Source organism: Stegodyphus dumicola, chromosome 8 (genome assembly GCF_044657685.1).
Source record: "Stegodyphus dumicola isolate Sdum_Otavi_A_Nest chromosome 8, ASM4465768v1".
NCBI lineage: Eukaryota > Metazoa > Arthropoda > Arachnida > Araneae > Eresidae > Stegodyphus > Stegodyphus dumicola.
The window spans coordinates 91,163,886-91,186,690 of NC_140775.1; the positions used below are offsets into that span (position 1 = coordinate 91,163,886).

The window sequence follows — 22,805 nt, forward strand, 5'->3', positions numbered from 1 at the left end:
TTACAGCACTTTTAAGTTTGCAGCTGCTGCTTATACTACTGACATACACAATGCATGTGGATCACTCATTTAACAGCTGTCTTCAAAATAAACAGTTTGATATTAATTTATTATTAACAAATGATTCAATGGTACCTGAAAAGGTTTTTGTGTTCATTAACCCCAGGTATAATCCTCACAATTTGAGACTATATAACATATACCCAAGAAACAAAATCTATCAAAATTAACTGAGCTCATATTCAAAATAATTTTTGGTCACATTTTTTTTTTTTTTTCAAATTTTAATTTGATAGCAAATGGAAGACATTTAACACATTAAAAAATTATTTAGAATATTGCACTAAAACAATCAAAAAAACTAGTTTGTTGGCTTCTGTCTTCAGTATGCTACTGTCACCAAGGTATGCAAACTTCAATAGCATAATAGCAATAGACTTCATAAAAATTATAAAGAACAACGTGCCAGATACTGAAAGCTTAGTTATCTGCAAAAAATGTACTTTAAACTATCTGACAATCAAAAAGTACAAGCAATACACAACAAACAGAATGAAACTTAAATAAATCAACAATTAGTAACATTTTCGGCAATTATGAAACAGCAAAATAATGAATATGAAGTTTTTACTAGAATCACAATATGGCATTTACAATATAAAAATACTGCACTTTGATTGAAGATGGAAAACTTTCTTTCTTCTCATTTTATTTTCATAAAATGTGGAAGAACTTTTGTAAAATATTCTAAACATGAGAAATATAACAAATAACCTCAGAACAAAAGGTATTGAAAATAAGTGAGACATGGATTTTCTCTTTTAATACACACATTCTATCGATTGTTCTTCACAAAAACAATACATATAAATCGCCAAAGAAAACTTCTGGCACTTTAGAAATTTCATTTTTATAAACAGCAGTGTTAAGATAATGCTTTTTTAAGCTCCGACGAAGGGTATAAATAAAAAATTTCAATTTTTCCCTGCCTGAATCATGTAAATGTTTTCAAAAAGGTAAAATAATTTTCATTACAACAGGTAAATGTTTTATTTTGTATAACAATTTAAAACACTGAGAAAATTTCAAAATATAACTGTATCAAATGTAAGGTACATTAAAAAAAGTGCCATTAAAATAACATAATGAATTTAAATGTATTGTTTATATAATTTTAATTATTGAAGGAATTTATATATCAGAAACATGTTCTGATTCTACATTCATGAAACTTATAATCTTAAAATAAGTTTATTTTTTTGCTGAATTTTCAATTACAAACTGAATGCTTTAAAAAAGTCAGACATGCTCTTATATCTGCCAATTTCATGAGTTATTACAACATATAAGAAAAAATACTGTTTTTTATATCTATTTGTGTGAATAAAAAACCATACAAATCTTAAGAATGCTTTTTGATATAAAAAACTATATAAAAACAGTGTGGTTACTTAGATATCAGTTATTGTTGATATTCATGTGCTGAATTTAAGATACTGAATCTTCAATATCGATAATTTTAATCAGTGAATGGTTCATCTGTCTTAAATTATCATACTGTAAATATCAATTTTTAATGTTGAAACAGAAAACACAAACTTGTTCATATTGATTACAAGATTTTCAGATTCTTAGGATATATTCGTATGAAGTTTTCTTTATAAAAATGAACAAACTTTTCAAATATTTTGTAGAATAAATAAACTTGCATATTTTGCTCATATTTTTCTATTATGACAGATACAATTTTAAGTGATACATTAGAGAACTGTTTGCAATTTAACCCACACTTGAATATAAATACTTTCATTCTTTATTTACAACAAATGAAAACAAAACCAGAAAATACCTAAAATAGCAGTAACATGTAAAAGTGAAAATTTTATAAGCAAAGATAAAATTTTCATTCCACTTATATTTTATTTTACATTTTACTGCTATTTCAGTATTTTATTTCTTAAGAGGAGAAAAAGGGAGTGAAGAAAGAGACAGATAGAAAGGAAAAGAGGCACATACTACCTGCATACAAATTTTATGAAGTGCCTGTCACATATTCAGTAATGTTTAAGAGCTGCTGCCACAATAGAACATTCTTCTTTAAGGAAAACATGCAAAATAAAACTCCTAATTGATGATAATAGGAAATCATTAAAATTTTAAGATTACTATGTTAAAATACTTCCAAGATACAGATAACAGCGCAATGAAAAATCCCAACATGTCTTATAATTACTTGATAGTTGTAGTATTGCCTATATTATGAACAGACCAACGCTAGGCTTTACACCACCTGGTCTTAAGCTCAGTGACTCCTAAATTTTGTCATCCAATTTCTTCCTAAATTCTTAAAGTTTTACAGCCCTCAAACTTCTGTTGTCTGGTATGACAGCAATGGTTGCACGAACACAGTGAACATCTTGGAAACTCTGATGAACAGTCAGTAAAAGCTAAAAATATGCTCCCCCATTACTCTTAGCAATTTAAAGCAGCATTAGACTATCAATATTATTAATTTCATTGTTAACATTTCAAATTGCCTTACAGCACATAATGTACGATTCCAGTACGCCATAATGGGTAGAATTGGATTTCAGTTGTGTTAGATTATATAGACCACAGTTTGAAGCAGGATGTTACAAATGAAATTTACAGTACTGTTATGATAATATTTTAATGAACGGTCAGGAATATTGGATAAAATTGTTTAGCCATGTTTTCATGAGAACAGGAAAATACATTCTACTATTTACTATAAGAACTGATAATTTCCACAAGATATGCATTTATTCTTGTTAAACTAAATGGAAAATAAAATTATTACTTTTATATGAATTGCACTATATTTTAAAATGGAATGTAACAATGTATACTTAAAATCATTGTTCTACCCACATGGATATGTTATAATTCTAAATGGCATATGTCAGACCTGAATTTATATTTCAAGCTAAAATCATCATTAACAGCTCAGTATTTCACTATTTTTTTTTCACTGTACAAAGGCAATTGCATAATCATTTAAGCAATATCAAGATAACTGAAATTAAGCATTAAATTTCTTTAAGAAAAAAAAGACTTTCATATATTCTTTCTCTTGTAAAATTCTTGGGGGGAGATATAAAACTTTTCCCACTAGCCTTTCAATTATATAATACATTGTAGTCAAATAATAATAAAACAGAACTTCTTCATCTCTTCAAATACTAAACATAAAATTATCATTTATAAACCACACTCTAAGAAAAAAAAGGAAACACAGAAGAGCGCATAATAATATTTTGCATATGAATGGTATTTTTATCAAACGTGAAAATGATTAAACTTTGGTAGTTTGTGAATGAATAGCTGGAGCTACAGGGCATTGCAACTGAACATCTAGATGGGTAGCATAAGATCCAAGGAGGAATTCTAACACTTCCAATCTAATTTGATTCTGACTATCTATTTCCACTGTACGAACACCTTGCAAATAGGTTTGCAACTGTATGAACATATAGTTGAAAAAACATACACAATCAGCCTAAAAGAAGCATGGTGGTAAAATTAAATGATGTCTTGACATTTAGATCAGAGTGATGCCACTAATCAATGATGGCAGGAATGGTTAAATCATGGCAGAACACAGCATCAAGAAGGCAATGGTTGGTTTAGCGTAATGATTGAACATAAGGACACAGAAGCTCTTGTAGAACTTGATTTGTAATTATCAAACATCTAGTGTGTAACCTGGACACTGGCAGCCACAAGGTCTTGATAAAGACACATAAAATGGGATCCGTCAATTGAACCGACTTCCCCCTCACCAGAGCACACCAACAAGCACGTTTGCAGTGGCAATGAGCATGCTCAACCTAGAATCTTATTGACTGTAAAATAGTCTTTAGCAATGAATTCTGCTTTAAACAATAGTCAGAAGACATGTCTGGAGATGTTTAAGATAATGATAGAATACTGATCTGCTTGTTTCCTTTCACACGGCCTGACAGCAGGAATTTATGTTCTAGAGTGCTTTTTCATTTGTTAGTCAGATGCCTTTGTTTGTTATTTGTGACAGCCTTACAGCACAGATGTACACTGCACAAAAAAAGGGGAGCAGTTCTATATCTCCCACTCTACTGGGCCGATTGACAAAATTCAAATTGCATTTTTCATGTCTCGAAAGCGCGGCTTAGGATATATATATTAGATTTATATATAGCGCTATTCTAACATAGGTATTTTGACACAAAATCGGACTTCTTCTGAAATAACATACCAATTGTTTTACATATTTCGATTCTAAGACTAAAATTATACCTATTAAAAGTATTAAATAAAATTATACCTATTAAATTTTGTAAAATTTGGTGGGAAATTTATGGAGAAATTCAAGCACTTTTTTTTTTTTTTTCAGTTTGCACAAAGAATGGTTCACTTGGCGAACTTCTTAATATATGGCAACCTATTCCTTTTTACATTGTGCATGAGAGGGGGAAGTCGTATAGTTCTTTCTTTCAAATAATATTCTTCATATTATATTTTTAATTATAATTGTTATTATTTCAAATATTTTTTTTTTCTTTTTCGAATTTCATTTTAATTGTTTAAGTTGCATGGTTTCTTTCAAATAACTGTTTTAAAATTTTCTATTTACTCATTCGAACTTTGTAGTTTAAATAAAAGGTGTATCATTTATTATTTTTTAAATAGTTTTCTACAGTTATTTTTTAGTCATAGTTAGTATTTTAGGTATTTTTTTAATTTTTAGAGTTTTATTTTAATTGTTTGTGTAGCATTGTCTCTTCAGATAACTGTTTTAAAATTTTCTATTCATTCATTCGAACTGCATATTTTAAATGTATTTATTAATATAAATTTTCCAGAATTTCACTTTATTTATTTGAATTGCGTTTCTTTCAGAAGAATACTTTGTGACTCAGACTACGATGCTTTGAAAACTGCATATATTAAAAGAGAAACTACAGTAAAGCACAGTTAACACGCTGTGGCGTAAGTAATGGTATGCAAGAAATGCCGTCGCATAGGGGCCCGAAGGCTTAGGGGGTCCTTAAATGTCCTACTGAACTACATTTACATGTTTAAACTTAAAAGATGGATTCCATTACATATATAAAGCTTTAATTCATTTTCCCTTGATGAGTCCCGAATTAGAATTTCAATAAAAAAATTAATTATTATTTTTATATTTTTTTATCTTGTACTTTTTTCCCTTTTGCTTTTCATTTTTATTTTTAGAATTTGTACTACTATAAATTCTTATTTTAATTTTGATACGTTTTGATTTTGTGTTAAACGATTGTTAATATTAATTTAACACGATTGTTAATATTAATATACACTCATGTCCATAAATTACGGATAATTCGGAGTCATGCGGAAATCGAACTCTAAAATAAATATATCACCTGTGAAATCATTACATACATCTTCAAGAATCATATGCAAATTTCAGGAAGTAACCAGATGACACCGATGGTACGTCACAATGACGAGAGTGTAAGAGAGTGATATGTAAGGAATACAGGAAAAGAAGTAAAATTGTTCACAGGCGCTTTATAAGCATTTCAGTGCAATAACCGAATTTGGCAGTTACTGCCAAAAGAAACAGGCGAAGCACAGCCTCAGACCTGTCTCGTCAGCTCTCTTCAGCCACTGGTACGACAATTTCAAGGCAGACCGTGTACAGACACTTAGGGCAGATTGGTCTATATGCTCGTAGACCTGTCAGATGCGTTCCACTTACTGCAACTCACTGTCGCCTGCGGTTCGCCTGGAGTAGAGAGCATGCATTGTGGACACCGCAACAGTGGGCTTGTGTGATGTTTTCCGAGTCCAGGTTTAGCTTGCAGTCTGATTCTTGCAGGACTTTCATATGGAGAGCTCCAGGTACCCGTTACCACCAAGAAAACATCATTGAACGACACCGTTACGGTGGTGCAGGAGTGCTCGTTTGGGGTGGAATTATTCTGGGTTCCAGAACTGACCTGCATGTTCAAATTGGAACCATGACAAGCCAAATCTATTGGGATGTCATTCTGGAACATCATGTATGTTTGTTTCGGGGCGCCATGGGCGCACAATTTGTGTTTATGGATGATAACGCCCGTCCTCATCGTGCAAACATCGTAAGCGAATGCCTTCAATCGGAGGATATCACCCGTATGGACTGGCCAGCATTCTCACCGGACTTGAATCCAGTAGAGCACGTGTGGGACATGCTTGGCCGATGAGCTGCAGCCCGTCAACCTCCTCCTACTTGTCTACCGGAAGTTCGGAGAGCATTGTTTTTTGAGTGGTGTAATATCCCCCAAGATCAGATTGATAATTTGATACTCAGCATGCCTAGGCATTGTACGGACTGTATTGCATCATCTTGGAGACATACAATGTATTAACAATCATACCAACCATGTAATATTGGTTTTTTGTAAATAGGTTTTTTTTTTTTTTGTAATTTGCTCCAGGGAGAAAAAAATTGCTAATTTTTTTAATAATATCAAACATATAGCAACTTTTTTTGCTCTTTACCTAATAATAAGCTTTACAAATAAGTTTAATAAATAAGCTTTACAAATAAGTCAAATTTGTTTTGCTTCTAACTCTTGCTTTGCCTGATTTTGATTATCCTTAATTTATGGACATGAGTGTAGTTGAGGAATAGCTTTGTTTTGACTCCAATTTACTTTTAACTTTAGAATTTTTAAGTATATTTAGATAATAGAATTAGTTTTCTTTTAAATTTTAAGGCCCCACTACCTATATGGTGCAGTAACGTAATTCTCTGTATGACGCAGATAGGAGGCGCTTGGAAGCACCTGAAACAGCTAAATTGAAGTGTTTGCAAAAGTTAAAATTCCAGCATTCGGCTATGAAATAATAACTTCATAACCTACCCCAGTTTAGGGATAGCAGTGAGCGAAAAATAGAAAAAGTTTCTTTGTATTCCTTAGTCTCAAACCTGAAAATTATTAAAGGCGACCCCCTAAAGGAAAGGTTTCTCCTTTTGCAATCCCAAATCAAAAAGTGGTGGAAGTGGAAATTAATTATAACTATTCATTATAAAGTACTTATTTTATATATTAATTTGTTTCTGTATAACTTGCATTATGATCGAATAATCAGTAGATATATTTTCTAAGTATAAATCAAAGAAGTAATTAGGCAGGATTCTGGTACTTTTGAATGAACTTTGCAAGTTAAGAGAAATCGTGGTATATTATTTGCAGTTCCTAATTTTCATAATATGTCATTCCAGTTGTAGGGTTCATATTTATTTTAACTAACATTTATTTTAAGCTATCTTTCCTGTCAAGCCTTTACTTTCCCCTAGAATTGCCAATGCCAGAGTATGTAAATCATAGTAGAACACGCAGAGTATTCAAATTTTAGCAGAAGTAAATTGAGTTAAATAGAAGGGAAACGAGATTGTGCTTCTTGAATCACGAGCGTGAAGGTTGCTTAGTAGAAAGTTTAAGAACCATGCGTTTCGGCCTGTGTGCGTATTTCGACAGTTCGTTGAATCTTTCAAATTCTGAATCAGAAAGTTTGCTGAATCTCAGCAGTATCTTAGAACATGGTTTAGTTACGATTATAGAGCCTCGTAGGTAGTGACTTCTTTGTTTATTCATCCTGTCATTTATTTTTAGTTGAATTTTTGTCTATTTTGTTCAATCGCCGGGTCAGCGTAGTTTGTGAGTGTCAAGTGAACGCAGCTGTGATTTCTAAAGCGAAATAAAAAGGGAGTTAAACCCTTCTTCAGAGTTGTGTAATTTCCAGTTCATAGCAGTCACTACTACTGTTGCTGACAAGTTGAGGCCTCCCAACATCATACGGTAGCATTTAATTTTGTTCATATATTGAATCTCTTACTAGCTTTTCCATTAAACGCAAGTCCAAAAATCAGTTCTAATATTCAATTTGAAATTAAATGTACTACGAAGCTTATCAAGGGCCTGAGTACGGCCGAGGGTAATAACAGCTTTGAGAGAGAGAGTGGCCAAGAGGCAGATGCGTGTAAATCAGAAACTCTGATTCTCTCTGACTCTGTAACTAACTTCGCGGTTTAAATACCGCTCCTCCTCATCAAATATTCAGAAAGATTCCAAAACTATGTTCTGGCCCGGAAGTAGTAAGTTGAAGTTAATAATTGGACAGGAAAGGAACTTTAACTGGTTATAAAATTAACATAATCCTTACAAAGTATTTATGTGTACTACTTTTAGAATCCATGTGACAGAGTGTGAGTACTCATCTTTAAATATACGTTAGTATCAATAAGCTTAACTCTACATTATTAAACATTTCTGGGACCTTGAAACTTGGAAGGGAATCATCATATTTTGCTACAGTGGGTATTTAAGTTTAGATAAATCCTCATACCATAAGTATTTTGTGTTTAATTTTAAAATTTCCATTCCATATTACACAATCATTTTCAAAGCTCTTTGAATACATATCAAAAAATTTTTTTCTATCCGTTTATGATTTCATCGTAAACTTTTGAAGAATTTCCTAAAAATATTTGAATATCCATAATTTTTACTGTGAAATATTTAATAATTATACATTAACTGAAATGCATTTACAGTGCAGAAGAAATGTAGAAAGATATTGCAGGTGATGTATTATGTATCATTGGAATATGACAACGATAATACTAGTAGAATTTCACTGAAGGGAGGAAAAAACAGATGTTTCAGCGTTTTAAAAGGAAAATGGACAGTGGACATCTTTACAGTAAAGTTTTGGATGAAAGTTTTACTGTGACTCAACTTGGGGAGACACTGGAAATTTATAGTGGAGGTGGGGTCCCTTTCTTCGTTAAACATCTGTATTGAAGTGTGAAACGCTACCCCTCAAGTATACTTGTAAATTGGCTGATGACTCAGAACAGTAAACTGAACTCTTATTCTAATGCCTTGAACTTGCTCTTATTTTAATGCCTTGAACTTGCTCTTATTCTAATGCCCTTTCTCTAGTCTATGGCGAGAACAAACAGAAGTTTTTCTTTAAAATTAAATTTCAAAGTGATCTCAAATATAATTCTTCATTATAAAGGTAATTTATTGATTTGTAATATCTAAATTAAATATAAACTAAATTCTTATAATTTAAAACTTGCTAAAAATTCAATTCAGCTAAACTTTTAATCCATTTATCTGAAAAATCCAAAATTATCACCATTAACAATGCAAATGTCTTCTAATATTAATAATGTATTGTTATATTAACATGAAATATTTTTATGATAAATATGAAATATAAATATAATCCATGTTTCTGTACATTAAGAAACATCATAACAGGCCAAAATTAAAAACAAAATTTTTTAAACACGTCCTGCGCTACAGTGTAGGATCGATCAACCAATCAATCGACTCGACAATCGAAAATCAATCGACTTGAATGGAGCTCATCAACATCTAGAAAGCGTTTCTATTAATATGCAAGATATGAGAAACAAGTTTGAAGACATTATGAAAGAAGCTGAGCTTATTGCAAATAAATGGGGCATAGAACTAAATTTGAAAAATAAAAGAGAAATAAAGAACCTAAACACTGTCATTGTTAACAAATACGGAAATTATTAATAATGTTTCAAAAATACAGAAAACATATAAAGAAGACTTACACTGGAAGTACAACTTTTATTATTTATAAATACTTTCAGAACAGAAATTCAAAATTTGAAATCCTTTAAGGATTTAGCTAAATTAGCAATGGTAAAATATCATGACATGACAAGCAGTTATTTGGGAGTGTGCAATTCACTTATATATTGTATTTATCCTTACCTGTAAACCCAGCCACGAGTGAGAGGTCATTTTCACTACTGAAACTAATCAAAACATATTTAAGAAACATATATAAGAAATAGTATGACACAAGATCGGTTGTCAAACCTGTCACTATTGAGCGTTGAAGCCGAGATGGCTGAGAAAATGGACGTCTAAATATTGATAAATAACTTTGCGGATATGAAGGTTATAGGAGACGCATGTTCAAATTGGAACCATACTGTCCTACTGGAAAATTTAAACTACAAGACTCAATGATATTGGATTCCTTTAAGGATCCTTTCACAATCTTGGTTGGCGACTTCAATGCCCGCCATAGAAATTTTGGAGATAGCATTACATCACCCAGCGGTCAAAAGCTCATGAACTGGCTAATTGACTCTAATATGATTATTCTAAATAATAAGAAATCTACTCATATTTGTCGTGGCCGAGAAGGAGGCATACTCGACCTTTGTATGGCAAATGTCAATATCGCGTCCAAGACGTAGCTCCAGAGACTTGATGATACGGGTCAAAGTGATCATTTTCCTGTGCATCTTAATTTTGTTCATAGCTTTAAGAAGAGACCTGGAAAAATTAAATGTTATACGAATTGGCGAGATGTCAGACTATCACTGTCATGCTCCCCTGTGAGCCACGCTGATAATATGGAAGATAAAGTTAATACTTATACCTCTTCAATTAACAGCGCGATCAAGATACACTGCAGAAAAATCACCTACAAGGTCGAACCAAAATCCCATGGTTCAATTTGGAGTGCGCCAAATTAAAACATCTCAGAGATAAGTTGAAAAGCAGGGCACTAAGATCACTCAACCGAAGCGACTGGGTGGAGTATAAGGGTGCAAATGCCAAGTACAAAAGAGAACTAATAAAAGCAAAACGCAAGCACTGGGCAAAGATTTCCTTTGAATCCAATTCCTGTAAGCAAGTCTTTAAAAATGTTAAAAACCTTAAAAAATATCTATCGGTCTCTCCCTCGGAGGTAAATTTTGTGATCACACATTCCTTCCAACACAGATGTATTAGACACGGTTGCTTAGGCGGATATTTTCATGGATTTTTATAGTTGCAATGACAATACTACCCAGTTGGCCCTTCTCGACTAGCCTTCGACTAAAATTCAGCCAATTTCCGCCAAAGAATTAATGAACGCACTAAGGAGTAGGAAAAACTCCTCTCCGGGTCCCGATGGAATTACTTACAAAGGCCTGAGAGTTGCTACCAAATATTCTCGAGATGTATAACGAAAGCCTGCAATTGAGCAAAATTCCAAAAGTCTGGAAAACATCCTGGGTTATCCCGGTTTTAAAACCGAATAAAAATGGGAGAGAGATTGAAAATTACAGGCCAATTTCTTTAACGTCAGTCATTGGAAAACCCCTTAAAAAATCATCCTGCACCGCCTAGAGTGGTAGTCTGACACAGAAAATCTTTTTCCTTCAAATATTTATGGCTTTAGAAAAGACACTAACGTAACTGACTGCCTTAGAGACATTTATGAGTCAATCTGTCAGCCAGAAGTAAAAATCTGGAAAACTACTTAATTTGCTTAGATATCAAAGGTGCCTACGATAATGTGCAACATGACATATTGATTGAAAGGCTGGAAAAGATGGGCATGAACCCAACCTTGGTGCATTGGATCTAAAATTATATTAATAATTGTACGATTTTTGTAAAGTGGAGATCTATCCTACGCGCAGAAAACCTCATGTCCAAAGGCCTTCCACAAGGGGCTATTTTATCAACTTTCCTCTACAGTTGTTTCTTGATGGATTTTTGTAAACTGAATAATAGGAGTACCAAGCTTTTCATTTACGCTGCTGATATCTACGTGCATGTAATTGTTAGGAAGAACAGTCGGGGTCCCTGCTTACAAGATACTCTCAAGAAGATTCTTGGCTGGTCTGCTGAAAACAAGGTTGTTTTTTCCCTCGAGAAATCAACACTAATTGACTTTTCAAGAGGAAGAAAGAAGTATTCTTCTCCCATCAGCATAAGAGCTCTCAGTAGTGGATGAAAAAAAGAGTATAAAGTCCTTGGCGTTATACTCGAACACAACCTTAGTTGGTGAGCTCACGAGGCATATCTGGTTAAAAGATTAAATAACACTTAATTAAAATCCTCTCCCCAGCTCAAGGAATGAGAACAAAAAACTCATTACAGATCATACAGCAGATCATGATTCCCCAACTCATATACGGACGTGAAATCAGATTGGGAGGATCTCTCTCCTCCCAAAATAAATAAGATATTTATATCAATAAAGCGATTAGAAAGGCCTTAGGGGTGGGACATTTTGCTCCCAATGATGTTATACGGAGAACTGCAGCTATTCCGCATAACTATAAAATAAAAAAATGGCAAAGAACATTATCCATCATAAATAAAAAATTTCGGGGAGCTGCCCACTTTTTCCCCGTCGCTAGAGGTGGAAGGTTTAAGAAAGAAATGATATAAGGGCAGTCCTTCACAGCTATGAATCTAAATGGATTTTAGATATTAACGCTGTTCGCCAAAAGAAACGGGTTCCACCTTGGATAAACTTTAGCAAGTTTTGTAACACCGATTTAAAGAATCTTCACGAATTAGTCACTGATTACGCTCCTTTTACCAAAAATTTGACTGCGGATTTTAAAGCAGAATACGTATGGGGCTCAGATGGTTCCAAAGACCTGGACGGAACCAGATTTGGAATAACAAATCTACAAAATACCTTAAACCATCAAGATTGAAATACCATCAAAATTGAAAGAAACGCCGCTATATACAGCGTGGAAGTTGCAGCAATCTGGTACACTGTGAAATATCTAGCTAACCTTTCCGAAGCGACGATAATTTTCACCGACTGCCTTGGGGCAGTAGAATATATTGCCTCCTTTGAAGATTCAAAATAACGACATAATTGAGAATATTCGATATGAAATTTACAAAAATATACCAAATAGTAGGATTATAATTTGCTGGATACCTGGTCACAAAGGCATCGAGATCAACGAAAGGGCAGATTTTTTGGCAAAACAGGCGGTTAATTCACACAATACTCCGATCCTTTCTATTTATACATGGCAGGATAATTAATCAAGACAAGGATGGGGAACTTGAAACTATCTGGCAGAATACCAAGCATTATTGCCATTTTAAAAATGTCTTAAACAACAAATACCTTAATATCGATTGGCCCGACTTAAGGAAAATGGAATGTAAAATTAATAAAATCCTCACTCGAAGTATCCTCACGAACTACCTTAAATTCAAGTTAAAACCTTCAAGTTCTCCTTTTATGCATAAATTGCCAAGTACGAGATGATTTTGAGCACAGAATGAGTGTCAAAACTACAATCATCTAAGGAACTATATCGCCAAATTCTGGGATAAAGAGGTCATTCAATACTTCCTTCCTGCAGAATTAGTAAACAATTCCAATCTAAAAATTCCGAAGTTGGGTCGTTTACTCACCAACTTCTGCTAACTTACCATGCCTCACGGACTGGAGGAAACGGCGTTCGCCAAAGTCCTCATCTCCTTTCTTCTTGCTTAAAAGCAAGATTGCTAAAGTAATAATTCTTTCTAAGGTTCATAGTTGAAAACAAACATTTGTTCACATATATAAGATGAAGCAAACATAGCACTGATTTTCTGGGCGTGAGATATTAAATTTGGAAATTTGTAAAACTCTAACTTTGGTATATTTAGAAACAACTGCTTGACAAGATTGTTACATTGCAGCTCAATGAATTCAAGCTGCAAATCTGACTTCACTGCTTCACAATTTAGGTAGGTTGAAATGCATGGTAAAAATATCCAATTCTGTTTGAATAGCACTGAAATCTTGAAATCTGGATAGTGTTTACCTTCTTGAAAAAATTTTGTCGGCCTGAAAAGTTTTTAGAAAGACTTTCTGCATTTTGTTTTCTTTCATATTCGGACACTGCATTGTAATTGGAATTCTTATGCTTAGATGTTAAATGACGGGAAATGTTATATTCTTTGAAGACTCTTACAGTTTCATTGCAGATGAGACACAATGGTTTATCTTTTACAACTGTAAAAAATACTTCCAGGTCCATTCATCATTAAAAGCACGGCACTCTGAATCAACTTTAAGTTTTTCAGTAGCCATTTTGGGGTTGGAATATTTTACGAATAACCCAAACAAGCACTAGCTTCGCTATACTTTTGATAATTTCACCACTATTCACAATGATGCTATATGTCCGCAATTTTTCCATACGCAATCAATGATAGTAGTACTCTCGCCAAAAGAGAAAGCCTCTTGTTGGAACTTAAAATGCACAGTGAGGTCCAATTCACCTGTATTGGATTCACATATGTCTGCTCCTCGAGAAAAAATAATGCTTGTTGGCGCCAATCTACAGATGTAACTAATAAAGAAGTTCCGCTTTTAACACTTTACCGATTAAAAGCTGTCTGTGCTTGTTATTTCCATCAATTTATGTTTTGTGAAACAAAAATAGAGAAAGTAAAAAGATCATCAATCCTTTGAAAAAAAAAAAAAGGGGGGGGGAAGAAAAAAATGTAATATTTAAACAAAGTAGCAAAGGAGATAGATATATAATATATAAATATATAGATTTCTTTTCTTCTATCTGCGGGCCGGATAGAACCTTCCGGCAGGCCATAGTTGGCCCATCCCTGCTATTGATTGTCTTCGTGCTTGTTAAATACTAGTTTATGCTGGCCCAATTAGATTACCAGATCTCATCCCAACAGAGCATGTTTCATATCTAATGAGCAGGTACCTCTGATTGTTCCAGAATATCACTGATCTAAGTTAACATCTGGAGAGTGTCTGATATGGAATCCTTCCACAGGTTACCTTGCCAAGTCACAAAAGTCAATGTTAAGCTGGATAACAACTTGAAATAAGGGCCACAGGGTTCATAGCCACATTTTAGTTAAAAAAATAAGCACCTATAAGCACTTTTCAAGCACATTTTAAGAAAAAAAATAAGCACCTGTCTAATTACATTATACACAAGTGCATAACCTTAAAAGAAAAATTAGACTTGCAATTTAAAAAATGAGCAATGCAATAATATTTATCAAGAGAATGAGCATTACCTCAACCATGGAAAACAACTTTTTTTTTTTTAAATTTTAAATGACAGTTCAATTTACAGAATTAGTTTACAATGAGAGAAAAAAAAAACTATGCAGAACTAAACTATATTACAAGATTTAATGATGAATTTTCAGTTCAAAATATAGAAATTAAATAATAATAAGCCATAGTAATTGTATTCGCTTGGCACCTAATAATAAATACAATTTATTTTCCCACTCATATTAATATTTAAATAATTTAAATCAAAATTCTGAACATTTTCTAAATTTTCATTGCATAACAGTTTTCCCTTAACATATATTCCAAGCAAAGTAATTTAAGTAAAAAAGAGGAACATTTCTGAAATCAGGAGACGGGAAATTGCTTCATGCAGTCATCCTTAAACAGTAAAAGCTTAACTAACCCGCATACTCGGAAATTGCCGAATATTCCGTATAGTCAAGCGTAACTGGAAAAAGAGGAAGGGGGGCGGAGATTGTAGCCGTTCTTTAGATTTCTCGGCTAAATAAATGATTTTTACATTTCGATATGTGCATCATATAAAAATAGACCAACGGAACTGAGAAATATTCTGCTTAGAAAGCACAGTAAAACTCTTTTAAGTGTTCATAAATAAATCTCAGACTGAACATCAAAATTAATTATCTCTGCAAAATATCGCAAACATTTTCCATATGATATATTACGCAATCAGAATCAACAGCTGCCAGTATTCGGAGAATAAAGAACTAAATAAAGGAAAAGAAAGAGACTTACTAATCTGGGGTGTTTTTGATTCTAATTTTGAACAGATTGCGTTAAATTTCCGCAATTTTCATTCTTCGCTTGGGTTGGGTAGACCACAAAACTTTTAGTCCTATTCAATCCAGATTACACAGTGAAAAAAAAAAAAAAAAAAAAGTCCGCTGCTTCAATATTAGAGATTTTGCGGAGAAAGGGGAGAACCTCCCAACCTCTGTACTGTATAATGTATTGGGGGGGGGGATATTCTGACTATTCGATTACTTTCCTTTTATTTAAGCCATTCCGAATATTATTCCTTAGAAAGCTAATCTGTGTAAAAATACACCCATTTTTGGCAGTTTATCTACACTTCAGCAGCTACTGCAACTATATTACTATAAATATTCATACATATGCTCATAATATAAGCATAACGATCATAACAAACACGAATATGAACTGACCACGTGGAACGAGAATGCAAATTATTAAAATCTTGACAGAAATTCAAACGTGTGTAGTATTTGGGTGGGCGGAAAAGAATACCGAATTACCGGAATTTTCTACGGTTTTCGCAATTCTTTGTCCAAAAAAACGACGTGCACCTGTCTATACTCTCGCGCGTACCATAGGTTATGTTAATGCAGAGAAAGGGAGAAAAGCTATTTCCAGGAGTATGATTCACCATCTGACGTTCCATATAAGGAAGAAAAATTGTTTATTTAGTTTCGGCTTTGGTACGGGAGGAAAAATGCGCGTTCATTAAAAAAAGCACTAAAAGCAAAAAATAAGCACTAAAAACAAAAAAAATAAGGGCTTTAAAGAAAAAGTAAGCACCAATAAGGGCCTTTATATTTTATTTTCAAATATAAGGACTTATAAGCACTTGTAAGGACGGCTACGAACCCTGGGCCAACACCTAACTGATTTATTCATTTTTTATTTAGCTGTATCTCCTGAATAAAATATTCAGTTTCTTTGAAATTTTATTCAATTTCCCAAGACAATTAATAGGAAAATGACTTTAATATTTTCGAGATGATTCACATTGCATAATCCTTTATATTCACTTCAGAAAATATTTTGTCAATTTCAAGATTTTTTTTTAGTACATATAACATTTATACTGTAGATACTATAGCAACACAAAACAGAGTAACATGTGTAAATTTGCAGGACTATAGTTTCAATGGTTAAATAGAACTGCTCACGAAATATCAATAGACAACAACAACAACAAAAAAAAAAAAAAAAAAAGGTTCCAAGGAACAGAAAGTGAAACATCTGGTGACACCTGTTAGCATTAAAAAAAAAAAAAAAAAAGGAGGAGGGCAACAGTTAAATAATTCCTTGAAATGCTGAAGGTAAAAACAAACTAGAATTGGGATCCTTAACCAGAACTGAAAGGCTTTTATAAATGTGAAATGCCTCTAGGAAAATTTAATTTATCAATGGAAGATCTTTTTCTGAATTACTTTTGACTGCAGAGAAATGGAAAGTGTGATTTTTTGACCAGCAATGAATGAAGCTCTTTCTTAATCTATGTTTCATGCTCCTTAGAGCATAATTTCAAGCCTATGCGAGTCTGAATAAAGTACATTAAGCATTGAGATATCTAATTCCCTTCTATTCTTTGAAGCGATTAAGAAAATTTCACCTTGTTTTGAGTGATTTTAAGAATTTCATTAGTCACTTCTTTCTTTCCATTGATTAGTTACACAACTGCACATATTTTATAGAAATTTCTCTAATATCATTTTTTTCTTCTGCTCATAAAAATTTGCAGTTTGATACATAAAAAGCCTATCCGGATATAAAGTCCTGGGTTCATAAAAAGAAATTTATAAATCCTCCACTGACAGATATAGCTGGTCCCAAAATCACAGTTTCCATTTTTCTGTAGCTAAAATTATACAAAACCATCTTTTGCAGTAAATTAGATTTACTACAGGCCCCTCACATACATAGAAATCTTTCACTTGTGATTAATTTATTCCAATTCAAATCCATTTTTACTTTCAGCTTTTCAAAAGTATTTCATAGTTACTTCCACTTTTTGTTAATAGATGGCAACAAAGACACTTTGTTTATTCGTCCTTAGTTGGAAAATTCTTGAATTTTTTGTCTGTTTTCATCCCATTAGCAAATTTCCTCCTTACCATTTTAACTTCTGCAGCTAAGAAAGAAGGTTCTACTTAACCTTTACACCATATTCCTGCAATTTATGCACATTACATTGATGCCTTGTTGTTATAATATCAATAAGTTTTGTGCTTCATGTGTTCTTTTAGTTATAAATATATGTATTTCATTGTTTAGATATTTACAGCACCATGCTTGTTTATAAACCAAATATGATATTTAGCAAGTTACTGTGCCCATTAATGTACAGAAATACAAATTATTTATTTACAATTACTCAAATTTTCAAAATATAAAAAAATTTTTACTTATCGGTAAATTTGTAAAGTTATAAGTAAACGTATACACTGTACATAAAAGTCAAGAGGAATGTTATTGGCATTTAAATATGTAAAATTATAATGTCTTTGGCATTTAAATATGTAAAATTTTTCATATTTACAAAAATATCCTGATACATATTTCAATTTTAAGGTAATTAAAACCATTCTCAGTATATAATTTAAATACATAAAACAATCTCTTGTTCAATGATAACCGTTATCATATCTTGACTGCCAACTAAATGTTTATGCCTGCATATTAAAAAAAATCCTCAATTTTTACTTCCTTGTCTGAAATAAAGGCGGTATTTTAATCATGAAAAATTTTGGATATCATGTTTCAACAAAACTATCCATTTTGGCCACTCTCAAATTCATTTAAATGATTTCTTTCCATATCTCTACACATGGACAGAATAAAGGATTCTCTTTTCCAGAATGGATTGTAAAATGGATTCAGAAGAGATTTTTTTATGACCTCTATATGTAAGTAAGTAATATGTAACTTACATAACTTGAAAATGAGTAACCGTAGAACACTGAAATTTGGTACATGGGACTGTTATAAGATCCAGTTGTCCACCTCCCCCCCCTTTTTTTTTGCAACTGTCCACACCAAACTTACATATGTATATACACACACATTCTCACTCTGTTACTTTGCTTAGTGAGCTCAGTTTTTTTTTTTTTTTTATTCTTACATGATGGTAAATTGTACCTTCCTTGCTTTAAAGTGATTGAATTATGTTTTGGTTAAGGTTTCTATGCCTTTAGTTAACCTGCAAGCAATAGTTTTAAAACTATCATTAATTTAAAAGTTTAAGTGATGCTAGGCCTAACGAGACCACCATTTGTTTACATTTCAAATTTTTAGTAAAATTGTGAATTCAGATGGTGTACTAAGTTCAATAACTTTCTGCTCAATGGAGCCAAAAGTTAACTCTGAAATTTGTGCACTGAACATTTAGCCTTCCTGCCTGCTGTCCGAATTGCTTGTTTTAGTGTAGAAACTCTAATTTTAATTCTAATTTTTTTTTAAAACTGTATTCGGTGTTTAGGTTTTTCTGTATTTTACAATTTTTAATGAAGATATTATGGGTTTTTATGTATTTTTGCCTTCCTGCTAAGTTGAATTGATTAAATGAAAAATTTATCTCTAATGAAATTCGGAGAAATAAGTACAAAAAAAAAGTATTATTCAATAAGCTGTACAAGGAAGTCATATGTTGTCCACATCAGATATTTGGTTTATATTTCCATTCAATTCCAAAGTGAAAATAAAAAAAGAATTGCCACCAAACAATATAGCAAACTCAAAGCCATAAACCAAAATTAAGTAATACGATTTTAAATTACGAAAAAAAAAAAGCTTTAGTTTGGCACAGATTTTAAATAAAACGCTATTATTTCCGAGTGTTATCAAACATATCCAAAACACAAAATAATAAAAAAAGAATTGGCTGTGCTTATCACAAATAATATAGCAAACTCAAAGCCATAACCAAAATCAAGTAATATGATTTAAAAATCAGGGGGATGAAAGAACAGATTTAGTTTGGCACAGATTTTAAATAAAACACTACCATTTTCGACTGTGATCAGACATATCCTCTCCTTCAGGAGCCAAAAAATTTTTGCTAATTATTTTAGCTTTGTTATAGTGACATAAACACTTACGATTCTTTTTGATATGCATTGAGCCTATTTCTACTTGAAATCCTTTAAATTTTAAAAAGCTTTTATAGAAAATTTAAGAAAGTATTTTAACATTTCAACTAGAAATTGCTTTTAAAGGCAGCTACATACCTACATTAACAGATTTTAAGACAATTCAACGGCTTACAAAATTTTTTTGATGCAACATGATTGTTCAAAAATCCACTTTAATTTGTACTGATAACAATACATATATGCTCTTGGATACTAACACTACCAGTAACTAAATTGCAATATTTTTCAATACATAAACAACATTAACTAAACCAAATACACTCATGTATAAAAGCGCAAATGCACATTAAAAATAATAAAATATATTAAAATATATTTTAAGAGAAGGTTACTGTTTTGTTTTTGGATAAACAGAAATTCGGTTTACCTTTCATATTTCAGTTTTGTTTTACTTTCAAATGCTGCCAATATGAAAAAAGTCAATATCATAAACCTTAGAATGAGATTAAAATCTGGTAAGTATTAATTTCTAAAGCATTTCAGTATAAGTAAATTTATCTATACTACAAGGGATGATCAAATGAAAAGGTACGAAACGATGTAAAAACGTAACAGCTAAATATTTGCATATTCCGCCATGGGAGAACGTAGCAAGACATCTCGGGATGCGATAGGAGTCTCTGACTGGGATCGGAGCATACGCAGTCACCCGCATGAGCAGGAGAGAGCAGGGGCTCTTATCAAAAGCGGCGTCCATATGATGCAGCAGTCCGTATGAGGACACGATGGCATTCGCGTTGCAAAATTCAACGAGTGAGGAGCAGCGAGGTGTTATCCGATTTCTGACAGTGGAAGGTAAGAAACTGGCAGCTATTCATCGCTGGATGGTGACAGTTTATGGGGAGAAGTGTGTCTCTGACAAGTCTGTCAGAAAATGGAGTGCCCTTTTTCGTGCAGGCCGTGAGAGTGTGGGTGATGACCCGAAACCAGGCCAGGCAAAAACTGTCACCACGAGCGATCTCCTCGACAAGGTGGAGGACCTAGTGAGAAGTGATCGGCGTGTCACATTGCGAATGTTGGTGGTGAAGGTGGATGTCAGCTATGGAACCGTGTGGACAAATTGTTCATGACAGGTTGCGATATCGGAAGGTGTGTGCCGCTTGGGTTCCGAAGCAGCTCACCAACCAGCAAAAGGTATCAACATCTGTTTTGGTATCAGGAAGAGCCTGCTTTCATGGAGCGGATCGTCATAGGTGATGAGACCTGGTGCCATCACTATGAGTCAGAGATAAAGTGGGACAACATGCAGTGGAAGCATGCGTCGTCTCTTCCCCCTAAAAAGTTCAAAGCCGTGCCGTCAGGTCCACTACTTGTGGAATTCCTCGAGCACAGAAAAACCATTAACTCCGATGTTGACACTCTGAAGCCCGCAGGTCCATCAAGAACAAAAGATCGGGGCTGCTCAAGGAGGGTGTGGTTCTGCTCCATGATAATGCTCGTCCACATGTCTCCAGAGTCACACACATGGAACTGGCCAAGTTCAAGTGGGAGACGTTGGACCATCCACACTACAGTCTGGACATGTTGCCCCCCGATTTCCATGTGTTTGGTCCACTGAAGAAACACCTGAAAGGGAAGCGCTTCAACTCGGACGACGTACTCAAGGACGCTGAGAAGGACTGTGTCTCGTCACAGCCACAAGAATTCTGGGAATAAGGAATCCTGCGGCTTGTTCATCAGTGAGATTGTTGTTCTCGGGCTTATGGTGTATATTTTGAATAAAGTCTACATTTGTACCCACTGTGTCGTTTCGTACCTTTTCATTTGATCACCCCTTGTATAATCCCTATCTTAATATACAATCTCAAATACATTCAATGTTTCTTTGACACTTTCACGTCCACAAGGAAACATTATTAAGTTATACGTACTTTAATTCAAAAAGTTTAATTTAAGCAATATAAAAAATTTCAAAGTTCCATAAGAATTATATAAGCACCTATATATCTTGATCCCAGTACAATAATACAATTTTTATATGTATCTTAATTACTAGAAATCAGAAAAAGAGAAAATGTGAAGGGAAATAGCACCATTACTATTTGCTGAGCAAATTTTCCTTAATATTTTCGAAACACTCATGATTACAATAATTCTAATTTTTTTTTTCATGTTAAAATACACTTTGTTTTGTTTCAAGTACTCATTCAACAAATAACATAACACTATAAGTGTTTTCAAATTGTCTTTATATAATACCTTCCATATAATTTGTATTCAAATGTTGAATGAGAGTTTGAATGAATGCCATTTCTTTACGAGTATTTTCAAATATTACAGATGGATCTTCAGAGGTGCAACGTAAACAGTTTGGAGCCATAACCATTGCTAGGTTTTTTGCATCCATTTTTGTAACAGCACAATTCTCCTCTGCAGCAAATACCTTTAGAAAAGAGAATGTAAAGTACTCAGAATTACATAAAAAAATAGAGCATGCCAATTACAGATAATTTTCAGTTAATGGAGCACCAGTCGGAAACCGTATACCAAAGCACCAAACATGGTAATCTGTACATTTCAGCTCATAAGTTTATGCAATGATGTCATTGTAAATAAGTGGGAAGAAAGAATATCCTAAAAATTTTTGCTCTAATATCTTAATTTAGATATTTTTTAAAAGAGAGGGGAGGGAACGTGCATTACAGTACTTGACAGTTGCAAAATGAAGAACAGTGACAATTAAAATTCTTCCAAGGCAAAGATATTATCTGTATTGAAATATTTCATTCAAAAAACACTACAACTATCAAAGCATCAAAATGGCTCTGCAACACACACACACACAAAAATAAATAAATAAATAAATAAAATAAAAAAAATAATAATGCGATGAAGAAAGATGTCTAGAGTTAGAGCTGGTTCATATATTTGCACATTACTTTTCAAAAAGTTATTTGGTTTATTTAAGTCTCGCATCAAAAGCCTATATTGATCAAATTCTGTCAATTGCAACCAGAAATGAAATGTTGTACAACTGACAACTAAAATAATTAC

At 33.0% G+C, this 22,805-nt stretch overlaps 1 protein-coding gene across 1 annotated transcript in view; it reads right to left on the reverse strand.

Annotated features, from left to right (window-relative positions):
* Window positions 1–263: 263 nt before the first annotated feature.
* LOC118186358 (uncharacterized) overlaps window positions 264–22,805 on the reverse strand; it is a 111,806-nt gene continuing 89,264 nt past the window's right edge. The window contains exon 16 of the mRNA XM_035356436.2: window positions 264–22,194. Within this exon, the coding sequence (XP_035212327.1) occupies window positions 22,000–22,194 (195 nt within the window). The 3' untranslated portion in view covers window positions 264–21,999. The remainder of the gene's footprint in view (window positions 22,195–22,805) is intronic.